Genomic DNA, 26,421 nt, shown 5'->3' on the forward strand with positions numbered 1-26,421 from the left:
AATGAACGTTAAGAGACAGGAGGATGGCAGAGTGGGTGAGGGAACAAACGCGGGTTAATGACTTCTTAGTCTAAATCAAGAGGAAGAAATAGGCTTGGCAGGGCATGTATTGTGAAGGCAATATAATTGATGGTCGTTAAGGGCAATGGATTGGATTCCAAGAGAGGGCAAGCATAGCAGGGGGCAGCAGAGAGTTAGGTGTGCAGATGAGATTAAGAAGTCTGCAGGGACAGGGAGGCTGCAGCTGGCACAGGACAGGGTTGATTGGAGAGACATGATAGGAGAGGCCTGTGCCCTGCGGTGGGCATAGTCAGGCTGATGATGATGTGTGCGCGAACTACTAAATCCTCAGTTACTCCATCCATGTGAAGCCCACAACTACATAGCTGATTGAAGTTGAAAACTAAGATTCTTCTTCTTAATTGCACTTAGTTCTGCACAGCAGACAACATTTGACTGGAAAGATAAGGTTCTAAAAGAGATTTTTCTTTCATTACATTGGTCAATTATGGCAATGATTAACACTGCTAAGGCTGACTAGACTGTGCATTTATACAGTCGACTCTCAATAATGCAAACTGGAAGAGGACTGAAAATTTGTTTTGATTATGAAGAATTCCAACTAAAGGGTGTTCTTTTTAATACACTTGACATTGAGGTGACCAAAGTGTTAATTTGAAATGAGACTTCACTGTATATACATGTAGCCATGAGAACAGGACAAACCATGGTTCAGTTAGCACAGCATGAAATACCACATGTGCGAAATAGGGCAAGAAAGGAGACAAGGATGAAGAGGAAAAAGAGAGGATGAGCACATTGAGTGTAAGGCACCAACTTGACCATCTGCGAACAATGATATGCAAAGTCCCTGCTGCAGTAACTTTTCTACTTTTCATAAGGTTACGTAGAATCTAACAAAACAAATTTTTTTTTTTCAAGCTTCATTTCAACCCTGTGCTTCTCCTGTACTTTTCTGAAGTGACCACACCAGCAAAGGTATGAAAATAGAAGGGTGCTAGCCAAACAAGAGAACTATCCTAGTGTGTAAAAAGTACAGATACTTTCAACTATGTGATTCTTCCCCACTTTGTTACAACTCGGCAAAAATGTCACATCGAAGACCGAGGAAGCACAAAATGCTGCTCTTACTTTATGCATCTGCAACAAGACAGTTCATTTCCCCGCAGTGACAAATGGCGAAAACTGCCAGCCATAATCATAAGCATAGAGTCAAAGCACCATTTGTTCATCAGCGAAAAGAGGATACGTAAAGGTCCATGAGGCGAGGCTTTGTACGTTGCTGGTACTGTGTTGACAGAGATTCCCGAACAAACTTGTCCAGTTTACTCCTGAGCTCGTCCACCCAGCTTTCCTGTCAGAGTAAGACCATTAGAAAGACACTGTAATGCATCACCTGGTCGGTCCCAACCTCCTGCACAGATTCAAGGCAGCAAAGCTGTACTGCTATGCCCTACCCCTGTGCTTAAAAGGGACATTGAAGGGACATTGAAGTCAACTGTACCCAATTTTGTAGCGAGAGCTACACTGCGCTACCTGGTCGAGCGTTTCATCGTGAGCTTGGGAGACCGATACTGCGCAGGTGCGAAACCAGAGAGGAGCAGCAGGTGCGCGGCGCATGACGTGAGTTCGCCGCCGCCATGCGAGGAGCCACACCGGCCCGATTACACACGCCGGCGCCACGTGTGAACGAGTGGTGGAGACGCCTGAGCAAAGGGATTCTTGAATGTCTTGCCAAACAGAGACGCCAAGGTAGCTCTCGCTACGTAGATCCTGGCATAGCTGAGCTAAGCCACTGCCAATTTTTTTGTTCTTCATTAAAATCTGGGTATGTTGTTTGTATGGTAGAAAAAGACGCATTTGTTGCTGCGAAAATTGTACTTCAAAATTTTCCCACCACTCGATTCAAACTCCTGACATCTACACTGAAAAGGACTCCGTGATCGCCATTTTGAAGTGATTAGCGGGGTAGTCTAGCCTCTAGGATCCACGTCCAAAAAACCATGTCGACACACCACAGTTTACTTGAAAAACGCCCTGCGACAGCAACAAATATACTTTATTTTCTGATCATTGCTTGCTTGCAAGAACTGCTATCAGTGAAAGCAGCACCTTAGTTGTTAGAGTGCAGTAAACTATTGATACAGGCCAACTTCAATTTGTTCTCAGTGTCCCCTTAGCCCCTGATGGACACATATTTTTTTGAAATTGATACCAAAATGGTCATTTAGTACCCATGCTGCCATCAGCCGGAAAGCCCAAAAAAAATGCTTTTCATGAGCCTCACTGGCATTTAACCGGACACATAGTGTCAGAAAACACATGCCAAGCTGGAGTCGTCAGGATCCAAAAATGACAGTCAGCTTAAGACAAGCCTGGCTCGTCTAAGTCTGCTAGGGGTTAAGCAAAATGTTTGTAAGTAGCACTGACTGACTGGCTGTCATGATGTCTGTTTTGTACCTTGTGCTCAGTGCAACAGACAGTAGTAGGTTTGCGTAGTGTGAATGGCCCTTTTACAGAATTACCAGCAGAAAAATAATTTTATTAATCTTTCGTAATGCACTCTAATAACATTAAAATGAGAAGAATAGTGATTTGTGGCTAGCTCTTTCTTTCTCAAACATGTGTTTTAAAATTTCTAACGCAACATTCACAGCTGCATTTATTATAAAAATGACATTGAATATTATGCATGAAGAAAGAAGCAAACTTCCCGGGCCAATGAGATGGCAATCGCAAAATGAACAGCACAACAATGTTTTTGCATTGTGTTAAATGAGTTCAAGCTTGCTCTTGTGAATAGAAGTATGGTCCAAGAAACTTACACGTATTAATGAAGGACCCATACTAAATGAAGACTGCGATGCCTGTATATGTGCCAACACAAGGGTTGTGCTGGTCATCCATCTCAATAATGTGCCTCTGAATGACACAATATGCTGATCCTATCAGGAATGGATGTCTCTAATGTTCGTTCTTTGACAGAGAAGCCTCAGTTCAACAGAAAGGAGCCAAGAATACTCCTCAGCATCACGGCAAAGCTTACTGACGGTCATACCTTGTTATGTACTCCGATGAGCCGAAATAAAAACCTGTTCTTTAGTGCAAATTGCATTTGGACCGTAATTATTGAAGGCGTGGATACTCTGTTTTTTATAGCATAATTCACTTCCTAAATAATACATTAAGTCGCAAAGGAGACAACCATTTTTTGCTACGTGAGATGCAAATCCACTGTAGTGTGGGAGGAAGATGAGGTGTCAGTTACTTTTACCTATGGGGCACATTTTCATTCTCTCCAAAACATCTTTGGCATTCATGCTAAGAGTTATGCAATGCAACTGTGGCTCTCACCTCAAAAACAGGCTTGAAGACAGGAAACTGCCGGGGGTTCTCAACATAGGGCAGGGCAAAGTACACCAGTGGATCCTCTGTGCATGCCTTGATAGACTCTATGTACAGTCGGAAGTTGGCCATGGCACTCTCAGCAGTCACGTAGCCCTGACGCTTCTGTACAGGACAAGAGACACAGCACAGGTCACACACCTTTGGCATCTTATAAACTTGACATATGGCCCAACACAACATGCAAATCAGTCTTCAAGTAACTTCTGGCTCATGCTCACCTGTACAGTTATGAAATCAAAAATGAACAACCATCAAGCTATGTATCTGCTAAAGCTTAAACACTGCAGACATATGGTTGAAGGCTGACTGACCTCCACATTAACAGAGGAAAAAACTAAACATTACAGAACACGGTGAACCTGCCCATTTCAAACTGCTCTAACATGCCAGGAGGAGTAGTGTTGAAATTATATTAACTAATGTAATGAGTGCTGATTCAGAGCTAGCAAAGCTTAAGATATGATCTCATTAAGCAAATATGAACAGAATAGCATGATGCTAATCTTCTTTACCTACAACTGCCTTATTTTAACTGCTTCACAACAAATTCTAGAGTTCAGAACTTCAAAAAGTCCTTGTGACATAACTATTTTAAAATCCGGACTCACAATTCACCGAATCTGTATTGTCCTCTTTCTGCTGCCTTTATTCAGCGCAACAACTGTCTACCCAAGTGGCAAACATAACAGCCAGTGTACAGTCAGGAAAAGCAAAGCATCCTAAAAATAAAAGAAGTGTGTCTATGCATTAGCAGTAATACTGGCCACCAAGTTTGGAAGCCACACCAATTAGTTGAACCAGCAGGCAAGCTTGGCCAGGATGCATCGTACACAATATAAACATCACCACTAATCTGTCAGTAAGGCTGTGAGACACTGTAGATCCGGTTTCGGGTTAGTTGGTGCATTTTTAATTACACTTGCGCTGTGCAAGAGAGAAAGGAATGGCTCAAGATATGACAAGATAGTGGACAGCACGCTTCACTGTGCTGTCTTTTCTTCTAACATTCTTTCATACAGTGAAAGTATGATTATGAGAACACAAGATAGTGATTGTCATGCCGTCTCACAGCCTTCTCCGGGTAGCGCTGAGGGTAGACGGCAAAATGCAGCCGAAGATGAAACTCCAGATCATGACGCAGGGCCTCATTGATGGGTGTGCTTCGAGAAATGATGGAGTCCCAGACAGCAAAAAACTGTGCCTGCTTGCCTTCTTCAAAGTAGCCCAGCAACTCCTTCTGTATACAAGGAAAGGAGGCAAGCCAACTCTGGTAAGTGCTGCAGGAAGGTGACTCGCTACCTGGTCACCGATGAAAAAAATATAAGTGGCTGTCTTGTTTTCACATCACCCACCAATATATCAGTGAAAAACAGTGCATGATGGATGCCGTCCTTGTATAATGGATGACATACAAGTCCCTGTTACATAAGAATACTTGTCATGCAGGTTGCGGAATGGTGCCATCTCTGGTATACCCTTCAGCAGAGTATTGGTTGCAGTAATGCTCATCTGCACATGAGTAAAGCCATAAACAAACATTTACCTGAACTTTCTGCATGCGCTCATTTCTGTAAGACACAGAGTTTTCCTGGATCGGCTTGCTTTGTGCCAGGCATTCCTCCTCAAAGACCTTTGACACTTTCTCAAGGCCCATATAGTCCAGGTACTGAAAAGCATTTTCCACAAGGGTCACAATACACCAATCAAAATTAGACAACTGAGAGCAATTCCACCATGGGTGTGCAGCACATTTTGCGTGCAAGAAATACTTGCCTCCTTGACAATGAAATTTAGCTCCCCTTCAACGGATGAAACATGGCCAGACATGTCATCGGGTGCTGTAAGCTCCAATGCTGCAGTCGCTGAAGCTTGTCCTGTGAGAAGCAAAAACGAAAATCAATGCTAGAGGGCTAGCAACTGTTTTTTCAAATGTTTATCATAATCACCCATTGTCATCCTCAGCCCTTTGCTCATTGCACAACAAATGCTGGTCCCAATTTTCCAATTATTCCTGTCCTCTGCCAGATGCAGCCACCCCTGGCTGCATCTTTCTTCTCCTAGAATCCACCTGTTAAACAATCATGTCCCAATCCATCACATTCTGTGTGTCCCGTCCAAGTAAGTCTTTTCTTCTCAATTTCTTTCTAGGACACCATTAATTCGAGTTTGCTCTTGAATCAAATGTAGTACAGAGAACCAGCAGTACACAAACGCAAAAGTCTGATATCTGAGGTTCATGCCATTACCGATTATGAATAAAATTTGTTGCAGAGGATCACAATGCTTTGTTCTCAAGAGGGCATAGGAGCATGCAAAAAAGCTTAAGTCAAGACTCTGTTTAGTAATCACCTTAGATGCACAAAGAACCTGGAACACTGCACAGTACATCTTGGTTAGGCAAAAGAACACACACTCAAGTGCTGCCTATGTGGGATGTGTTTCCTTCGTTTCAAAATATGACTATGCAACATAGCATCTTCCTGCCTATGTACAGAAAAAAGATCCTTTAAAATGCTTTGCTGCCAGCTTTGCAAGCCCATCTTGCTCTTTGAACTTTGAACCCCGCTCGCACCACTTCAACCTCTTGCTTCAACATCATATACCATTCGGCCTCCCCCGCAGTGATACTACGCTGTTGTGCCGCCTGTGGCTGGGAGTGGCATTCACAAACGCCTATTCCCATCTCATCGGAATGGCAGACTCTCCAGCGTGTGACCAGTGCGGTTGTGATGAAACGATCGGACACCTCCTTTGTGACTGCCCTCGTTTTGAGCGAGAGCGCGCTTTCCTAATTGTTACTCTGTACCGCTTGGACTCGCGTCCTTTAACAGAGTCCAACGTTCTGGGGCCTTGGACACAACCTTCCTCACAATGGAAAGCGGTGAAAGCGCTTCCGAGATTCTTAAAGGACTCGGGGTTGTATTCCCGTCTATAATCTTTTAAGTTTTCAGTGCGCGCCCTCTGTCCCCGTGACATGGTGGTCGCTGGACACTTAGAAAACTCATTTCATTGCCACTCTTTTTCCTTTTTTCCCATTTGTTCCCCTCCCCAAGTGTAGGGTAGCCAACTGGGCATCGCCTGGTTAACCTCCCTGCCTTTCCGTCCGTTTCTCTCTCTCTGTCTCTGTGAAGGAAGCACCATGGCTGTCAGGCATGTTACTAGCAAGAAGGCTCTGTAGCTTCTTATTTAGGCTCAGCACTTCTCTTTATAGGCGTCTTCTTCGGGCTCATGAAGGTACCTGATATAAAGTGTGCCCCAAAAAGCCTGTATGTAGAGTGGACCTGCTGTGATGGCAGGTCCGTGAGGTCCTCACGTTTTGCATATGCCAGCCATGCCCTGCACCATCAAAAGAGTTAATTTCCCCATAAATCTTATAGAACAGAGGACTGCACGAAAGGTCATAGACAGAATGAGATTTTGAAACAAATCACTGTAGTTGACCATTTCATCCTGTTACAATAAGAGTGAACAAATTAACAGATGTAATCTTAATCCTACAAGAATACGGAATGTCTGAGATCCCATAACTTCCCCACCACACAGCTGAAAAGCAAACTGTTTTCCAAGGCTGTACAGTCTTTGTCAAAAGTAACCAGGCTGCATGGTTTGCTTCTAGCTTGTATAGTGGAGCCCTTGTGGCTTTCCTAAAGCTCAAAAGTTGTTGGAAGGTAAGAAGACCCCCAGTTCTTACCTTTAACGACCATTTCAGCTTCAGGGAAGACTGTAAAGGCTCCACTGTACGAGCTAGAAGCAAACCATGCAGCCTGGTTACTTTTGACAAAGACTGTGCATGAAAAGAAAATGTTTATGGTCAGCGTTTCCACGAATGGAATAAAAATACTTGACAATGTTGACAAAAGCAGTCTTCAGTCACAAATGCAAAACAGAATGGAAATTCATTGTGTATATCACGTACTTCTTCATTAGTTACATACGTTAAGTTTAAAGTGCGTTTCTTTTGCCTCGTCAGTAGTATGGTTTGGTTTATGGGGTTTAACGTCCCAAAGCGACTCAGGCATTGAGAGACGCCGTAGTGAAGGGCTCCGGAAATTTCGACTACCTGGGGTTCTTTAACGTGCGTATGATTACTAACGATAACTTTACTGTGTTTTATAATTTCCTAGTTCTTGTGTTTCATAACTGCTATGTAGTGCACAGCATTAGGATCGACCATCATGCTATATTTTCCTTTTTGCATTTCTCGACTGACCCACTCTGTGATAAATATATGACGCCTATGGTCAAAATAATAATGTCCTGAATGAAATTTGAAATAGTGTAGTTGTCCATACATCCAATATTTGAAAAAGGTGTAGCTATAATATATATATATATATATATATATATATATATATATATATATATATATATAGAGCCTGTGCCTTTCACTTGTCGTGTACCTGCTGGCGTCCTGAAAAATGAAACACGTTGGTCCTGCATCCTAAGCCCGTTGTTTGAGCACCAACAATATGCGCTCCCAGATTATGAAGCACATAACAGCACCCTTGCAGCACGATCCGTATTCACGATCAGAGGCACCGACTGTTAGGATAACCTGCAATCTTAGAGCAGCATCGTCTGATTACCGCACCGCGTTTCCGAAGCTTCAAAACACGTGCTCGTACGTGTAGCAGATAACAGTAAATATGACAGACGTACTGCACGAGAACCAATATTCGCATAACTGTCTATCGACCGCTGTCGAGCTCCCATTCACAAATTTTGGGTGTGTTATCTCACGCCTTGCATGAAGTTAAAGCATAGAGTAATATAGAAGTAAAGAGCGGACACTTCCGTAGGCCCCAGCGGCCGACTTTTGCGCACAGCGCACCTAGCGGACCCGGGGAAACGCACTGGCCTCAGAGATGATAGGCCATAACAGGAATCTTGGAGGCTCTACTTTCATTTTCGGTTTCGTTCTTGCATGCATAGCGTCGGTTCGTGCAGGTTTGCCCAGGTGTCAAGTGCACGGAACTTTGCATTGCTATTACAAGCTATTACCCTACCGCTTGGAGTCACGCAAAAGAACGTAAATGCAACGACACAATCACACATGATCTTGATTGAGGTGTGTTTTTATTATGCAAAACATGCTTCAAAAACAAACTTGAGAAAACTTATTGGCATGAAGCTTTTGCTCAAGCAGGATGGCATAACCAAGCCATATTTTACAGTTCATGAAAAGAGGCACACACACACACACACACGCACACACACACAAACACGCACACACGCGCGCACGCACACACACACACACACACACATATATACATATATATCTGCCAAAAATGTTCAGTTATGACCATTACGAAAAGTGAGGAACACCACCTTGATAAATTAATCTACAAGTTTTCACGTGCTTAAAGGAATAGACACACCATTCTTTGATCTGTGATTTATAGCTTGTAATGATGCTTATCAGAATGTTACACATGGATGAGCAGGAGACATTTTTTTTTTTCATTTAATTACCTTCAAGGCCAGTGGGCATAGCAGAAAAGAGTGCGGGTGCATTAGAAAAAGTTGGGGCAAGAAAGACAGTGTAGTGAATATATGTACATAAACAAATGAAACTGTTGATGTCCGGGAAACAGGTTGCATAAATGCACTAAGGATAGGTAACAAAAAATGTCTCACAGAACAAGCAAGCAAAAAAGCAGGTAGGCATAAGTAACTATTCCAAACAAATGCAGAAGAAAACCGACAGTCGAGGCAAAGATATAATACAAAGAGCACGCATTACAAAATGTTCCTGCAGTAAAAAATGAAACGAAGCCATGGCAGGCAACACCCTCATGAGGTTATGTCATGTAATTAGCAGGTTATTTAAAGCAACTGCTTTGAATTCAGCCTTATCAGCTTTACCAACGACAGTGGGGAAGAAGATTTACATAAGACAGCTAAATAATTCAATACCGATTATCTTCTCTCCCGTTTTGTATAGAACAGACGAGCGAGGACTACAACATCAAAGTTCAGCGTAGGTCACGTGAAGAACGCAAAACACAGGAAGAGAATCGCTACTCAGTCGTTAATTACTGCAACGCTAAGTGAGCATTCCTTGGCAGAAATCATAGGAAGGGAAAAAGCACCAGTTATATCCCAGTTTTTTCAATCGACTACATAACCCTAAACTGAGTTTTGACATTAGTCACTGGTGAACTGTGAAACGAGGTCAAGTGAGGAAAAATATGCTATTCTAAATTATTTTGTGGGTGTGGTTAAAATAGCATGAAAAACCATGCATAGTAACAATTTATGTATCATTTTACAAGAAGGAACTTCAAAGGAAATATAGTGTCTGCACTTTCATTTCAGGCAGAAATGGTGCCCGGAAATGATGCACAGTGGACATTATGGATAGCGAACGCAACAATTCTGTACTGCACCTGGCAAATATAACTGGTCCTCAGATAGAAAAATAACCTACTTGAGCCTCGTACCGCATCTGAATTTAAAAATAAGATGGACTATCTGCTGGAGCATTTCAATCCTGTCAGATAGGACAGACAAGGTGGCAAACAATTAACTAGGATTGAAATAAGCTTTCACTAATGTAAAAAAACCTGTGTAACTGTGCTCTTTCAAAAGATTGTCCTATTTGAACAGTTATGCCTTAAACCTCTCAGGCTGCAAAGCAGAAACAAAGGACAGAAATCGAACTTGGTTCAAGCTGCAATCAACAAAACGGGTATATGCCAGCACAACAGTATGTGACAGTATGTGTTTACATCTTTGAAAAATGTTCCCTGCGAAGTGCCAAACAGAACTGGAAATGTATGCCAGACAGTTTGCCATATCGAACCAAGGAAACATTGCGCTGGTGTGAGACGCTTTAAACACTGGACAGAAAGGAGGACTATCTCCTGGAACGTTTTGAAGGCTCTGTCGGGTGGGACAGTCGAATCGCCATACAATTTACCAAGAGCATAAGTGGCTTTCAGTAACACAAAGTGTTTGCGCTCTTTCAAGAGATGCCTCAAATAAAGAATTAGGCCTTAAACTTGTCAAGCTGCAAACCAGAAACAGAGGTGGATGCTCAACCACTGGGTCGCCGCTGCAGTTATTAATGTTTAAAAGTAGTACAAACAGCACTTTTTCCTATGGAAACAAATGCACATATATGTCACATTCTAAAAAATGAAACTTACCCCGATCTAGCATAACTTGAGAGCACGTTGGTGGAGGCGCAGTGGGAACTGCACTTTTTGTGAGTTTTGTTCGAGCAGGGTCCATAAAGCAGTGAGCAGAAAAGTGCTCGCTGCACATGTAATAGCACCTGCTGAGTGCAGAAGCTGGCCTCGAAAGAAGCTCGTCACGCCCGGCGTACTGCACCCATGCTTTTGCCCTGGGGAGAGAGATTATTCTTTAGCAATGGTATCGGACTTGATGCTTGTTGAACATATCTCCGCAAATTTGCCGTAAGTGGTGCTGAAGTGCAAGTACAGATCAGAATGTCTAGATTTACGCACAACACATGGCAGAAGGTGACACCAAGGGTGATTTTAACCAAAACAGCACTGGATCGGTAGAAATTATTAGCAGGCAGTAGTTGTCCCAAGACGATGTTTCAGCTATCAGACGTGATGGGTGCACTTGCAAGATGTGCAGCGTCAAAAATAAATACGGCTACGCTTGAAGTTTACAACGGTATTTTAAACTGAATGTGGATGCTTTCGACGAGTAGAACTGAAAGTAAATGAAAAGAAATATAACACATGTGTGCACAGACTGACGTCTCCACAGAAATTCAGCTTACGTTGAAAACAAGTAGCAATTAAAATGTATACCTGCTGTCTCGTGGCAAACAGAAGAATTTTGTGCCTGGCTTCCTTCGAGTTTTTTCATTGTTGCCGCACCACGTGACACAGCAGTACCTGCCGTAGCCCCCACTTCCCGGTGGCATGGCCTGAGAACATAGAAAAGCCACAATTTTGCATATCGGCAAATCCCTGCGTTGAGATAAACCTAATGAACACTAACAAAAATACAAAATACACAATTTCTCACAACGCATGCTACGCGTAGCTAACCAAATTCACACAAAGGCGATATCATAGTTGAATTCACATGTTCTGAAGCCGCCGTGTGCAGCTTTAGTAAATAAAACAAACGGCCCTCGCGCCGAATGCTACAGTTATGCGCTATTTCTTGTTCGAAATATGCGTATTTAGGGCTATGCCCCCCAGCGAGACACAGAGGAATATTTACGTGCAGACAGTACAGCAAGAATAGCGAACTGCGCTCTTACCAAGAAACAACCGTCGCAGCACCACAGCAGTACACCAAACGGACGTGCCCACGAAGCTTGCAGACGCCGCAAAAAAATACAGCCGCTCACACCGTCGGTCCGTCGCTCACTGCCGCCTGGACGTGCTTGCCCGTTGGCTTGACGCACTCGACCCACATAGGTACCTAGACTTGCTTCTGAAAGCTGATATTACTTGATCGCCGTGCGTTACAAACTTTTCGTAACTGTTCTGCATTTTTAAAACTTGCATCCAACATCACGTCGAATCGCGTCACGCGTCACTAAAGCGTCACGGCCTTGTGGCCTGACATGGCCTGACCAACTGCAGGCAGTTGGCTCCTGGCTCGCTTCGGCTTGCAACCGCCGCGCCGCCTTGCGCCGCCGCTTTGCGACCTGCTACACCACGACAACCACCACACCACCAACACACCGCCACACCAGCACTTCAAGCAGCGTTTATGACTCCGAGTCTGAGCTAAGCAACGCGGCCATCCGGGGCCTCCGAGAGGATTGGGACGAGGCGACCCTGTCCGGCTGCTGCACCCTCAAGGCCCAAACGGCCTTAACGCAGCACGCCCGGGCTGCGGGACCGCCAGTGAGGTGCCTGAAGGCATCCCATCGAGTGGTTGTAAGGGCGTGACCCTTCAGGTCACGACCCCCAACACCTGTCCCTATGATTATATAAATGTTTTCACCACCACCTCTCTCAGCTCGAGATTAGTGAGGTACGCCGGGCCAGGGAGCGAGCCATCAAGATCGTCAGGGGCCAAGAGCTCCTGACCGCCTCACTTCACGAAGACCTCAACTTCTTTTTCTGAAGTAAAGTTTATCCATAACTCCGACCACTTCATTCTCTAATTCATTAATTGTTCAATGCCTCATACTTCTTCTTGCTCGTTTAAAAGTTTCGTTAGGAACCTATTGCATACCATTACCCTATTACCATTACCCCGATGTCGCGTGGACATTGGGCGTTTGGGCGCACACGCTCGCAAAACTGAACAGGATTGGGGCCAGACACTCCCTAGCGCGGTTTTGCCGCAGACCAAAAAGCCTTGCCTGGCGAGTAGTGAAAAGGCCTCAGTATGAGAGGATGAGGGCCTCGGAGGCGGTGGGGGCCGCGGTGGGGGATTGGCCAGGGTTTTATGCAGATCCAACCAGGACAAAAATTCATTCAGGCTTATCTTAAGCGGCTAATAAAAATTGAAGAATCTGGGAAAACGAACAACGAATTTTGAGTGAGGAGAGTGAAATGAAAATGGAGGAAACAAAAAGGTCGCGGTTTTTTCCTTTCTTGTCTTCTTTTTTTTAGGAAAGAAGCGAAAACTACGCTCAGTTGCAAAGCTAATGATGGTTACAAAGTCTACACAGTGACTTCACATAAGATATCGTACACCAGCCAAACTTTATCTACACCGGGACACTTCCACACCTCAGTGCCCAAACTGTCCACACACGTATGCAGACATAGAACACTGCCTTACACAGTGCCACGTAGCCTTCCAGTCCTCCGCCTACCCTTTCCCGCCACCCCCACCGTGGCTCATCTGGCTTACCTCCCAGGACCTGAACCTGCAACGCGCCCTCGTCACCTTGGCCCAGGAGCTATTGAACGCCTTAAAAAGTGTCACACCACCACACCACCATTCAGGAATGCGCTGCGCAGGTCGCACAGGGATGTGCAGAGCGCACCTTCAGTCCAGCGTGACCATGCAATACTTCCGCCGGCGCTTGCGCACCCAGCAGACGTAATCCGGTATGAAGCTATGCCCATATCTGAAAAGTGGAATCTGTTACTTTCAGGCAAATCTGCGATGGTGAGCTAGTGCACAGTAAGTGAGCAAAAACAAGTGCATACACTCTGATGCACGAGAGTTACCACCGCGCAGTGCTTCCATCTTGAAGCGACAAAATAAATCCAAGAAAGTAAAGAAAGAGAGAAAAAAAAAACTCTTAGTGGATCGTCTTCTTTTTGTTCTTTATTTTTAGCTTGCTTTTTTTTATTATACCACACATGTACAATCACACAACCATATGAAGTGCGAGAAACTTATGCGAGAAAACGCTGTGCAACAAACGGTGGTAAGGAAGGCGAGAAAAGGTTTCGGTTTTGTGGCTTGAGAGGCCCCACCTCCCATAAAACAAACATATAGCAGCCAAACGTTCGTTATATCCGAGGATGACGCACTGAAGTTCCTAATATCTGAAATGGTACACTTAGGTTTGATAAATACGCCGACGCCAACGCACTAAATTTGTTACATCCGAGGTATACATACACAAAAATTTGTCACATTCGAGGTAGTGTCACTCTAAACACCAATACACCTACGTGGGAGTAAAGAGGGAGTAAGCTGTCCTCTAGCGCACTCTTTTTTTAAAGGGTGTACACTAGAGGACAAGTTTAATCCCTCTTTACTCCTTCCTGTTTAGAGTGATATACTAAGTGATATACTTAGCTCTGTGGGCGGGTTGCCACCATCCACAGTTGCAGGTAGGCCACCTAGCTGCCACTGGCTACCGAGGGACGGCGGTCGGCATTTCCGCTTGCAAAGATCGCGCGCAGGTCCTTCACGGACTCCGGAACTTTTTTTGTGTGTGTTGAGGGATAGGACGTTTAGTTTGTTGTGTTGTTGATATTTGAAAAACTGTTGTTCATATATTTATCCAATTTTATTTCTTTTTTAATATTTTTTTCATTCTGTATTCTTAAAAGATACATTTGTTTAATGCATGTAAAACTTAAAATAAAGTGGGCAGCTTTATAAAGATGTACACACGACACATGACCGACTGCATTAAGAAAGTTTGCGCTGACTGTTTCAATTCAGCAAATCATATGCTCATGGACAAGAATCAGTCATTCAGCGACTTCTGTTAGCAATGATTGGTTTAGGTGGCTACAAAACCGACCAGCTCAGCCACGCTGTGCTTTACATTGATAACGTCCTAAAATTGAAGTAGGCCGCAGCGGTGGCTCAGTGGTTATGGTGCTCGGCTGCTGACCTGAAAGACGCGGGTTCGATCCCGGCCGCGGCGGTTGAATTTCTTTGGAGGAGAAATTCTAGAGGCCCGTGTACTGTGCGATGTCAGTGCACGTTAAAGAACCCCAAGTGGTCGAAATTTCCGGAGCCCTCCACTACGGCGTCTCTCATAGCCTTAGTCGCATTGGGACGTTAAACCCCATAAACCAACCTAAAATTGAAGTCTGTGGCAGAAATCTTCATGAGCGGAAACAGATGGTGATAAAGGCGGGGGGAGGCGACTTCCTCCTTTCCCCTCCGTTCTGGAGTCCCTGAGATCCTTCTAATGCTAACGCATTAATGGCATGGCAAATTCTTTCTCAATAGCTTCGTTTACATGTTACCCGACAGCAGCGGGTCGATTCAGGAGTCGGGCTGAGCAAGGTGTCCCCGACTCGACGACTGCATATTTACAATTAGATCTTGACAGTGAACACCGGCGCACCTGAGGTTGGGCTGGGCCGAACCTACCCTCTGCAATGAGGCTGGCTGGCTCAGCCCGACCCGCTAGTGTTTACACGAACCCGACGGGAAAATTTGATCCCAACAGGCTAACTCTACCCGACGTTGTCGCGGTCATGTAAACGCACAGAATAATGAAATTTGGGGAGGCCGGAAGGGGGTGCGGGGGAGGAGGTGACAGAACGCTCCGGCCTCTCCGCATTTCACGCCCTTGTTTCTCAGCGTCTCCCAAAGCTATGCTGTCGCTCCGGGCAACAAATGGCTCTGAAGTCACGTGCAGCCAGCCTCAGAGCCCGAGGTCGCGTTCCCTGTCCCGTAAACAGGTCAGGGCCGGCGTGGCTTCTGCGAACACCGCTGCGTACGTGGATCCGGTGGAGTCCGGCCCCGAGTCACGATCCTGATGCAAGTCCCGATTAATCTGTCGCGGGGACACGTACGGTGTTGACCACAGTCGAGCCGCAGCCCTGCAGAGCTGATTAATAGTGATTTGCGGAGGAACGGTGGATTGGGTGCATTCCCATACGCACAACGCTTTTTTTTTTCTTTAGCCACAGAAAAAAAGAAAGGCCGGGGGTTGGCCAGTGCGGCTCTTCGCTAAAAGAATATAGTGAGGGCAGAAGCAGAGTTCAGTAGCGCTGGCATTCTGTTACTAGCACGAAACAAAGGGGGCGCGTTACCTTGGGAAACTACAACGGTAGGGCTTCCACGCCAAAAATCGTTTTAGAGGAAGGCGTTTCAACAGACCGGCGATTCGACGGGACCCGTAATTTGCCCCACCGCCGAACATCAAATTCGTGTCTTGCGGTGAAGCTCATTTGCGGCCCCTTTTCGCGCCCGTCCACAGCTCACATAGTGACGGAGTTTGAAGGCGCGGACTCCTTTTCCAAACTGTCCACCCTGAGAAAGTCCAGCCCGAGGCCAGGGCAACAAGGGCAGCGCGATTCGAGACCATCAGTTCCAAAGACCATATATACCTCGAGGCCACGGCTGCTCAGACGCAGAATCCCTGAAAGCCAATTAAGGAGTGATTTTTTTTTTAAATATTTACAGACTTTTATTTTGATAACTGCGTGCTATGCATCGGTGCGGTCCGTGTAGGTAGATTTGGCCCGGCAACTATCCTTAATGCCGGCAACTGGCCCGGCAACTATCCTTAATGCCGTGTAGGTAGATTTTACATCAAGGCGGGCATTATGGACTCGATAACTATAGGCGGTTAATTAACTAAAATTAACTAACCAACATTTTTATTTTGGATTTTAGGGGGCAATATTAACTTGTAAAGCCGTCAAAATCGAAGGTGTACCCAGTTTTTAAATTTTCTTAATCGGCAATGCGGTTCGAAGTATGCAACGTCAAAGATACGCATTAGTAAGCATGTTCAGTTGGATTTCCCACAATGCATATTTATAAAAAAGCATCGCTCCACGTGGCATAGTCGCCGAAATCAAGGTAATTTCTTCTGCCTTACCAAATACACAATGCGAGCGATGCCATTTAGTAAATATATGCAATGTGTGAAAGCCAAGTCAATATAAACGGCAAGTCGACGTAAAGACGAATCGGTTAAATCGAATCTTCGGATATTCTAAACAATATGGGAACACTTCGATGGTTTCCCATAACGAAAAGCGAAATATATACATACATGCACATACAAAAGCCGGTGTGCTTTTTTGCTGTTGCCCGGACGTTCACCACTGCTCTTGGAGTTTGTGTGGCGTATCAATAAAAGCTATTCATTGCAACATTTTATTCGGCAAGCACGAAGATCTACTATATACTGCACGCTGCAATTTTTAATGGGTACATATGGCACATTTGTTTGCGTTATAAAGTGTCAAGGAACGCAAATCAGAAGACAAAATGGCGGACAAAACCGGCAGCACCTGTACTAGGGTCCCTAGGAACCCTACCTGTACGACACGAAGCTGCGAAAAAAAATTCGCGCTATAATGAGGGGGTGGAACTAGATGCGATTCGCGAAGAACATTAAGCACTTCGCTTAATGCGAAATGCTAACGCGAAATATGGCAGCACGTCGTTGCGTGACAGCCGCGAAGTGGATAAATGGAGGCGAGTGAAGTACAGTTTCCGCGAACACTCAGCAGACGGAACGCGTGTGATCGCCTTGAACCAACAAATCGCCATATTTCTTAAAAGGTGGAACTTTCAGCAGAAAAATTCATCCTCTGTCGCTCCTGAACAGTTCCGAAAACTCCGTACGCAGTTTTCGATCTGCAGGTATCATAAATCAGCAATGATTTATTGAAGGAACAGCGTGGAAGGGAAGGCTAGGTGCGTCCTATACCGGACGGTCAACTACGAATAAATGATGTTGAAGAGTTTTCCATTCAGCTGCAGTGACGGAGCTAAGGGGAGGTGAAAGGTCGCCGCTCCAAAAATTTGCCGGAGCGAAGGAAAATCTGCCGCACGCTTCATATACTATGATAGTGCAGCCCGGCCCCCTGACAGGTATGTGAAGCTCTCACTAGTGCGTATTGGTTATTAGTTTTATTTTTTACGAAGAGCAACGCCCCAGAGGCATCATATCTACCAACATTTTGCCCCCACCCCCTCGCCTCGTGCTTTTCCGCGCCACCCCACCACGAATGTCCTGGCGCCGTCTATGTTCAACTCAAATGCTCCTCAAGAGACTGAAGGGAGGAGCACTTGATGTCTTCCAATAAGTTTTCAGCAGTTCCGTCCGAGGGAAAAATCAGGAGCGCCATATTGCTAAGAGGTCCTGTCCATGCGTGTTTCGTGCCCACTAATGTAAACAGGAACTCGGGACAACCGCTTCTAGTTCCCTTGACTGCCGCCAAGTGGCGCATGGCTTTGAGCATTCAAGAATAGCGCGCTGAAGTCATCCGTGACGCAAGAAAAAAAAGGTAATGACCGAGTGGCGGCAGAAAAGAACGTGATAGGAAGTTATGCTCAGCGGAACTGGCTGGGCGCTGCCCTGAATTCCTGTTAATGAACTTAGTGTTCAAAGATATGCGCATATGGACATCTTTGAATCGCAAAAAAAAAGGGGGGGGGGGGGGCAGAGCAGTTCTTATGTAGGAAATTTCTCTCAGAAGAGGGAGACCCCACAGCACATAACGAAGGAGCAATGGGAGACCTCTCTGCTCAGCTCAGAGGTTGGTCAGCGGCGCGCACTCGTTGCGCAGGCTAAAGCGGCGGCCAAGGCCAGTGGAGTCTTGAAATGAAGACACCACCTATTGTATATTTCTCCTCGAGTCTTATATCTTCCTTGTCAATAAAAGTTTCGTACTACTACTACAAATAGACCCCGTGATTACTCTAGCGCAATTTAGTGCGAACATCAATTTTTGCCTCTACGAGAGGCCAATCACGTCCTTACTGTGCTTGGTAGATTCGAAGTCCCATACACGTTGATGTGTTTACACTCCAGTTCGGCTCAAGCTCGAGCTCGCTGCCCGAAGACAAGCTGTGTGGCATCTGTTTCTCATTTCGTTGTCGATGACGTGCACGGGGACTTCAAGTGGTTCTTTCATCCGTCCAGGTGCATACTACGTTCATTACTACATACAAGCACTCAAACATCTGCGATACATTTTGGAAGTTTCGTGAGCCGATACAAGAGATCACATGCCTAATAAAAGGTACAAAGCCATTCGGACCGACGATAGTGACACTTTTCCCAAACCCTCACATATTTCGCGACCGTGTTCGACATCGCACGTGAAATCGCGCCATGCCGGAAGTATACCCTAATCTTGTACCCTAAACCATGTGAGCGCCGGTGCCTCTATTTAGATCAGAATGTACGATAAGGTGCTTCCTGGCTGTGCACATATGAATCGCAATGAATGGCGCCACTGCGGTCGCTCAGCAGCTGTGGCAAGTTGTCTGGCCCATGCTCGCAGGATCGAATCCCGGACGCGGCGGCCGCACTTCAATAGAGGCGGATGAAAAAGACGCTCCTATGTGCTGAGCGACCACGGTGCACCTAAAAAATAATAAAAGAAACCCTAGTGGTTTAAACTAATCCGAAGCCCTCTATCTACAACGATGTCCTTCATACCCCACGTGCAGTTTAGGAGTATGTTAAACCGAAAAACTACAACCACTACAAATATAGCTATACGAGTCATTTAATCAGCAGCACTACTGTCCACGCAGAGGGCCAGAATGAAAAGCATGCAGTGAAGCATGACTTACGCGAACGCAGCAGCGGCAACGCGGCCGGCGAGAGTGCGGAGCCCCCAACGGACGGCGTGGCGAGATCGGGCCGACTGAGCACAGGAGCGCGGACGGTCGGCCGGCCAGACTGACCGAGAGCGCGTCTCCACGGGCAACTGGCCGCCGTTCAATCACAAAGCCACAACGCCGCCCGGACACCGACATCAACACCGCTGGAATGGAGGGCCGCCGACGCGACGTTCTAACACACAGCGCACACAGCTTTGCGCGACGATCACCTGAATAAAAACCGGTATATTGATCTTTGATAATGTCGACATCCGTTATGTACTGCCCTGTGGATCGAGGTCCCTCAACTCTTCCACATAATATTGATCGGCGATGAATTGACAGGCTCAATAAATAAATTAAAATCAATAAATTTATGAATGCATCAAATGCCACTTTAATGGAGAATTTAGTAAGGGTATCAGCAAATGATTTGAGGAATGGGGAGGAAAGGCTACAAGAGGGCCCCAACTCCACGTACACACTTCGGGACGAAGTGCCAGATAGCTTAGAGTAATTTTTTTGTTTGCTCCAACCTTGCACAGCTATGCCTACTCTATATGCATTTCTCCTAACTGCCACCCATTTCTCTCCCGCATTCGAACTCAATTTCTCTGCGGAAAGGGGGCAAGGCTGGCCAATCTACATGATGCAGGAAAGCAGGTGACCTGCCTGTACTGCAGCCCACCTGCAGGGTCCATAAAATGCCATTATTCCTTTGCTGAAGATAAGCATTGCTGAAGTTGAGTGTTGTTGAAACTGAGCTTCGTTGCTGTTGTCTGAGTGAATGCAGTGCTGACTGCTACTGAAAAGCAGGTGCATACTTCAGATTTGCTGTTCAGGATTTGCTGTTCAGGAGCATGTTAATCACAACAGGCATAAGCACTTGTGAGGCAAAGGCAAGCAGATTGTCTATGCCCTTGTGCAGACACCAAGGCTACTTTTTACACAACTACAATTTACAATTTAATTCATGCATAACTATCGCAATGCTTTAACTTTTCTCGCACCCCTTACACCATTAAACTGGCCATGTCACCAGTGAGTATGTGTTGTATGCAAAATTTTCAAAGACTTGAAACACAAGTGCAAAAAACTTTATTTTAAATAATAAATGTTTTCTTTATCTACACCCTTCTCCCTTCTTGCTGCTGAAACAATGACTTGTGTCCGATCATGATGCATTACTAAGACTTATTTAAGTTGTATATTAAACATTATTTACAAATAGAAACAGCATAGCTAGCAAGGGTTTATGACAACAGTTTCATACTTGATAACAAAATAACAACACTGTCTGTATCCTTTCATAACGCCACCATACTGAATAGAATGCGCTGCATGCATAGAGTTACTGCAGTTCAGATTTCTCAAAAAGCATGCAACTCAGTTCGAACACACACTGTTCTATGTGCATGTTCAGCATGTATAAAAATGACAGAGCAATCTTGGCACTCAGTGATGTATTTAGTGAGTGCCATTCAACACGACCAATCTGAGTCACATACATTTGTCACTAAAACCTTTGATCCAGCCCAGCAATATAATATTGGGCACAACTGGCTGAACTATTCCCGCAAAGCATTTCTTTTAGCATCACTGTGTTCTGCAAATATGGCCACTGGCAAACAGCATGTTTCTGCAGTTGCCTCATCTGCTTCAAATGACATCACAGCTGAGACTAGGCTTGAGAATGCTTCATTTCTGTGCCATGACCGCATCTGCTACTCACTTAGTACTTGACATTTAGCACCAAGCTATGCCATCAAGCTCCTAGCCAGCTTCACAGTGCTAACCAAAAATGATTCATATGTCCCTAATGTAAGCCCCTGTGTGCAAAATAACAACAATAGTTGAAAAATTATACAGTCCTAGCACATAGTGCAAGAATACACCAATGTTGATGATTTGATGCACATTCTATTCTGGAACTGTAATGCAGCAGTACTTGCATAACTGAGGTGGCCAATTCTGCATTATTTCATGTGCAAGAAAAGATAACCCAACAAGTCCTTTATGTGCACAGCCACCTTTCCAACATGCGACAGTGCTGAACTGCGTTCATAATGAAAAAGGGAGAGAGAGAGAAAAAGATGTGTGCCGTGTTGCCGTTCAAATCTTGATGATGGGAAAATTCTTGTGATGACTGAAGTCGAATTCTGGCAAGATGGCTGAATCCTTCTTGTGGCCACTGAGGAGCAGCTTCACAACAATGAAGTTTGTCTTGGCCACCTTCATCACACTTGTCAATTCACTGTTGAGGTCAGGCACATTGTCCAGCAGCATGCGTGCATTCTGGAAGCACTTGCAGGCAGCAAGGTACATGTCCTCTGGTGTGGGAGGTGGCTGGTACTTGTACGGGTCGGTCATTTCCCTGTACTGGGCATACTGCACGGGGGGTGGTGTCAAGATGCTGTTGAACGGTGCAAACCGATGCTCGTAGCGCACCTGCAACACAAGTGACATCTGTGCTGTAATACCTATCTTGCAGCACAACAAGAAAATTGTATGCAGACAGCCATTACAAAGCAATTTCTCTCAGAGCAAACATTAACACTCACAAAGAATCATGAGCAAATAAATATAATTAAATTTAGACACCACAGCTGAAAAGAGCCAAACTACATGAGAAATGCTATGTCCTTCTATGGCAATTGCTTTTTTGATTCAATGGTCACCAAGCAGACAAGCTACACCCGAAACACATGCAAACTGCAGGGTTTAACATCCTGAAGCAACACATGGGCTATAAGAGATGTGGATTAATTAAGGCTATATGTTGTTCTTCAACATGTGCTGAGATTATACAGCACATGAGAAACTTTTGCATTTAGCCTCCATTGAAATGAGACTATCGTGGCTGGATTCGTGCCCAGGAAAGAAACGCCTGTGGAAGGCACACTTCTTGTAATAAGTACACGTCTTGCTCATGGCATTAGACGGGACCCGAAACACTGCTTTGTCGCTCGTGAGAAGAACCTTGCAACGTGTTCTACAAGTGATGCTCCAATGTTTCACTGAACATGCAAAAGATGCAGAGAAATTAAAGGTACGAGAGTGAGTTTTAGTTGTTCTGTTGAAAAGAAGCACAGACACAAATTTTTGTGTTGTGTGCCTTCTTCTTCATAATGATGCGCAATATATTAGCATACATGGACTGCCACTTGGTACTTGCCTAACTGATAATTTATAATTTAATTACTTGTCACATGCTGCTTAAGTTTCTACAGCCAAATGATGCCTGTGACGTCAAAGTTCAATATAGGTCACATGAGGCATAAAAAAATGCAATATAATCATTGTTTTGTCAGTTCAATTCCCTACAACGCTTAATTAAGCAAGTCTGCTTAATGAGATGGAATGACAACGCAAGAAGAAGCCACAATTCTCATGTACACTGAACTTTAATATCACACAGGCCTCTAGAATTTCGCCTCCATCAAAATTCGACTGTCGCAACCGGCGGTCGAATTTCGATGGAGGCGAAATTCTAGAGGCCCATGTACTGTGTGTTGTCAGAGCACGTTAAAAAAATCCAGGAAGTCGAAATTTCCGGAGCCCTCCACTACGGCATCCCTCATAGCCTGAGCTGCTTTGGGACATTAGACCCCTTAAAACCAAAACCAAACCATGCGTCAATTCATGCATGCGAATGCCTTGTGCATTATCACAAAGAAAGAATGTACAACCAAAATTTGGTGTTTGTATCGCACTCATTTAACTTGAATTTTTCTCCACTCTCTTTTATTTGTGCAGCCAGGAGTGACACCTCGTCCACAACCACAACATGCCGTTACTTGCGATAGCACTTCTCTCATCAAGCATTAGTGAGGTTAGGTGAGGGTACAACCCTACTCAATCAACACCACTGCCGCTCAAGATGGCAGTGAGAACACACCTGTTGACTGATCCAATATGACATAATTGATGACAATGTAACAACATTGGTTGCACTCCTAAATGCTAACTTCGTGATCACAAGGTAGAGCGCTATACGAAAAGTGGTATCGTAAAAGTAACAGTTCTGCGTATAGTTAGGCTCGCTGGAAGTGGGGGAATGATCGGCAAGACTACAGCAGGACAAGGGAGAAAGTGGACAAAAAAAAAAGAGGTTGATTCGACATAAAAGCTAAAGAAAGCAAAGCTAAGATTGGCCTTCAACTCATTATTGTTTCAAGCTGCTGTAAATTTTTTATCTAATCTGCACTTGTTGCTGTGCATGCAGACACTGCTAGGTACCTTTTCCTTGTCAAATTCTGGACACGGTCTCCGCAGCTTTCCATCAAGTGTAAACCCTGCCAACGTCTTGTAGTAGCCACCACACAGGTTCTGGTAGGCCTGGCTCACAAAGATTTCACGACTATGGGGGCAGGGCTTCTTTCGGCGTTTGCCCTTCTTGGCGGGCCGTCCTGTACGAAGCTGCTCGGCACGTGCCTCCTGTTCCATCAAAAAAGCGTCGGCACGCGAGAGTGCTGAAATCATCCAGCCATAGAGGAACTCGTAGAGGTACCAGTAGATGTAGCCATATTCATGTGCAGAATACAGCTCAAGCTCGAAGCCCGACAGAAGGTAGCGGATCATGGTGCGCAAGACATGGTGCAGCACCCATGTGGTGAAGCAGGCCAGCTGTTGTTGAGGTTGGTGTGGCAGTGATGACTCCATCTTGAGCGTTATACTGTGCAGCACCGTGTCAAGCCGGTCTGCTTCGTCCTGTAGCACAGCAAGCTCCTCCAGAAGGTGCGTCAGCTTGTCTCTCTGGCGCGCCCTGTTGTGGCCACTAATGTGCACCATGGAAGTGAAGGGCCGCACACAGTGGGCAAGAAAAGCATCGACAAGCTCACGGGCATGGGGATGATTGCCGAGGGCATTGTTGCCTCGCTGTGAGAGCACGGGTGGCCGGATAAAGGAGCGAACCGAGTCTTTGAGAACGTCCACCATACTAAGGTTGCCCAGGACCTTGCCCGGGCCGGGTAAGTATAGCAGCTGGACCACAGACCTGCACAGAGACATTTACTAATGACATCACACCACCAGAACAAAAGAAACAGCAAACTAAGAAGGGATGTACAGCATTGGACAGAAATACAACACCTTGCACAGGAACTGCTACCGCCTCAGTGCTGGTGCACACGCACAAAAGCCTTAATCAATGAATGCACTTCTGAGCGTATGTGTAGCCCATAACTGCTGATGCCTCGTGGAACTAGTCACCATGAATGGCTGCTTTTTGCAAGGCTTTGTAGACTAGCGACAGCACTAATGTACTCCAAACACGTTAAGCAAATAAAGAGGATTGTGACAAAAAAAGGTGTGCCAAGTATACCTCGACAAGACGCAAGGCCAGGTCTTGCTGAATTCGCCGAGGAAATCGATGGCCGAGTGAAACGAAGTGCAGTCGACGATGCGGCACACGTGCCTCAGCCTAGCAATAAGTGCCTCCAGGTAGTCCATGGTATCCTCGCGCGGCTTGATCTTCGTGTAACGCGGGAAGGTTGGCGGAAGCAGCCGTTGGTTCACCAGTGGCTCGAAGCCCATCACTGTCGGGTAGTCGGCGCGGTTGGTACCCTCGGCGTTCGGGTCAGGTTGCACGCCCAGTGCGATGGTGCGCCGCAGAACGGGCAGCACTTCGAGGCACTGCTGTAGGAGGCGCTCCACTTCGTCGACGCCATCGCTACCCTTCTTGTTGAAGGCGATCAGTGCCTGCTGGAAGAAGCGGCAGAACTTCACCCTCGAGTAGACCGCCACTGCCTCTTCGTGGCACGCCAACTGCGCTACGTCAAGCTCTTCACCGGGCTTCGCCCTGGTCGCTTTAACCTTCTTGGAAAGCTCGTCTTCGATCTCTTTCATCATCCCTGCGGCCCGAACCTCGGTAACGTCCCACGCTAGCTTGAAACCGTACACGACAGGCTGGAAGTCCTCTTCCTCGAACACGGCTGCCTTGGTGACAAAGTTTTTAATCATGTCAACCATCTTGAGAACGCAGATGGAGAAGGCCTTCATCACCTTGTCCTCAACCTGGTGCGGTTTGTGCAAGTATAAGTTAGTGAACACGGTCTGCGCAAGCGAGTGCCCCTCCAACCACGTTACAAGGCACGCCAGCGTGGAGTCTATTATGCCGATGTGCTCGGCCGAGGTCAGGTCGGCTATCTTGAGTGCACCTGCAGCCACGGCCTGGTCGAAATTCATGACTTTCTTGTTGCCGAAGTTGCACATCATTCCAGCATCCATTTTCGGGTCCATCATCTCGATAGCAGACATCGCTTCGAACAGAGTGAACATTTCGTCGTGCACGAGTTCACCCAGTTCGAGCTCCCTCGTGGCCTCCCGGAATTCTTTCGTAATATCTTTCCAGTTGTAGGTTGGCGCCGGCGTATCATTTTTGCATGGAACCGAATTTTCTCGAGTAGCGTCCAAGAACAAGCTGCCTTCGCCAGCCATGTTTGATGATGCCGCTCACCTTGCGACTGCTAACGTCACCTTGAGGGTCAAATGTTTTCGGATAGGTTTCGGTTTCGAAACAGTAGAATGCTAAGGTTACATGTTAGCATTTTGTGCAGAAATAAAAGCTGTAGTGTGATATGTCTAATTACGTGTAAATATGCTATTTGTAAATGTACTTAGCGTCTGATATATAGACCATCTTTATCGTGAAGACTTTTAAAAATTTCCCCGCCTAACCATTAGCAATTTGTTTTGCAATTCAAGCTCGTCTAGCAGCTCCCAAAAAACGTCCCTTCGGGATTGCTTTGTTTACAATGTTGGTGAACTCTAGCATCTTTTTGGTGGGATGCTTTAAGCACCCTTGCTTGAAGTTTTTTTATACTGTAAGATAAGCGTCACTGCCAACAACTGGCACAGGACAGCTGATATCTTCCATGCTGATATCTGCTGGCTGCTCCAAATCAGGCGGCGGTGACCATGGCGTAGACGCGAAGGGTCACGCTGGTCGGGCAAACAGCGTGGCGAGCGCCACAGCACGGAAAGAAACGGAAAGGCGACAATCCGCGCACCGCAGCTTTCAAACTGAAAGGGATCTAA

At 45.7% G+C, this 26,421-nt stretch overlaps 2 protein-coding genes across 8 annotated transcripts in view; both read right to left on the bottom strand.

The window, feature by feature from the left end:
- LOC149364977 (lisH domain-containing protein ARMC9-like) overlaps nt 1-19,531 on the bottom strand; it is a 46,603-nt gene extending 27,072 nt beyond the window's left edge. For 3 of the 7 annotated variants that reach the window (XM_089574977.1, XM_089574976.1, XM_089574975.1), the window contains exons 1-8: nt 11,681-11,983; nt 11,220-11,338; nt 10,581-10,777; nt 5,203-5,303; nt 4,973-5,095; nt 4,499-4,666; nt 3,376-3,531; nt 1,271-1,375 (exon numbers count right to left, since the gene is read on the bottom strand). In XM_089574977.1, the coding sequence (XP_089431103.1) occupies nt 1,271-1,375; nt 3,376-3,531; nt 4,499-4,666; nt 4,973-5,095; nt 5,203-5,303; nt 10,581-10,777; nt 11,220-11,335 (966 nt within the window). In that variant the 5' untranslated portion in view covers nt 11,336-11,338; nt 11,681-11,983. Of the gene's footprint in view, nt 1-1,270; nt 1,376-3,375; nt 3,532-4,498; nt 4,667-4,972; nt 5,096-5,202; nt 5,304-7,120; nt 7,763-10,580; nt 11,119-11,219; nt 11,339-11,680; nt 11,984-19,353 lie in introns of those variants that run through there. The other 4 variants (XM_089574978.1, XM_089574979.1, XM_089574981.1 and 1 more) reach the window with 4 other exon arrangements.
- Nucleotides 19,532-20,464: 933 nt separating this feature from the next.
- On the bottom strand, nt 20,465-25,847 carry Naa35 (N-alpha-acetyltransferase 35). Its single transcript, XM_089574983.1, has 3 exons — nt 24,707-25,847; nt 23,623-24,379; nt 20,465-21,831 (listed from the first exon to the last, which is right to left on the bottom strand). The coding sequence occupies exons 1-3, from the start codon at nt 25,819-25,821 to the stop codon at nt 21,496-21,498; spliced, it is 2,208 nt and encodes a 735-aa protein (XP_089431109.1). The 5' UTR covers nt 25,822-25,847; the 3' UTR covers nt 20,465-21,495.
- Nucleotides 25,848-26,421: the final 574 nt, after the last annotated feature.

The sequence above is a fragment of the Amblyomma mixtum genome, chromosome 2 (genome assembly GCF_055824585.1).
Source record: "Amblyomma mixtum isolate Tamu chromosome 2, ASM5582458v1, whole genome shotgun sequence".
Taxonomy (NCBI): domain Eukaryota; kingdom Metazoa; phylum Arthropoda; class Arachnida; order Ixodida; family Ixodidae; genus Amblyomma; species Amblyomma mixtum.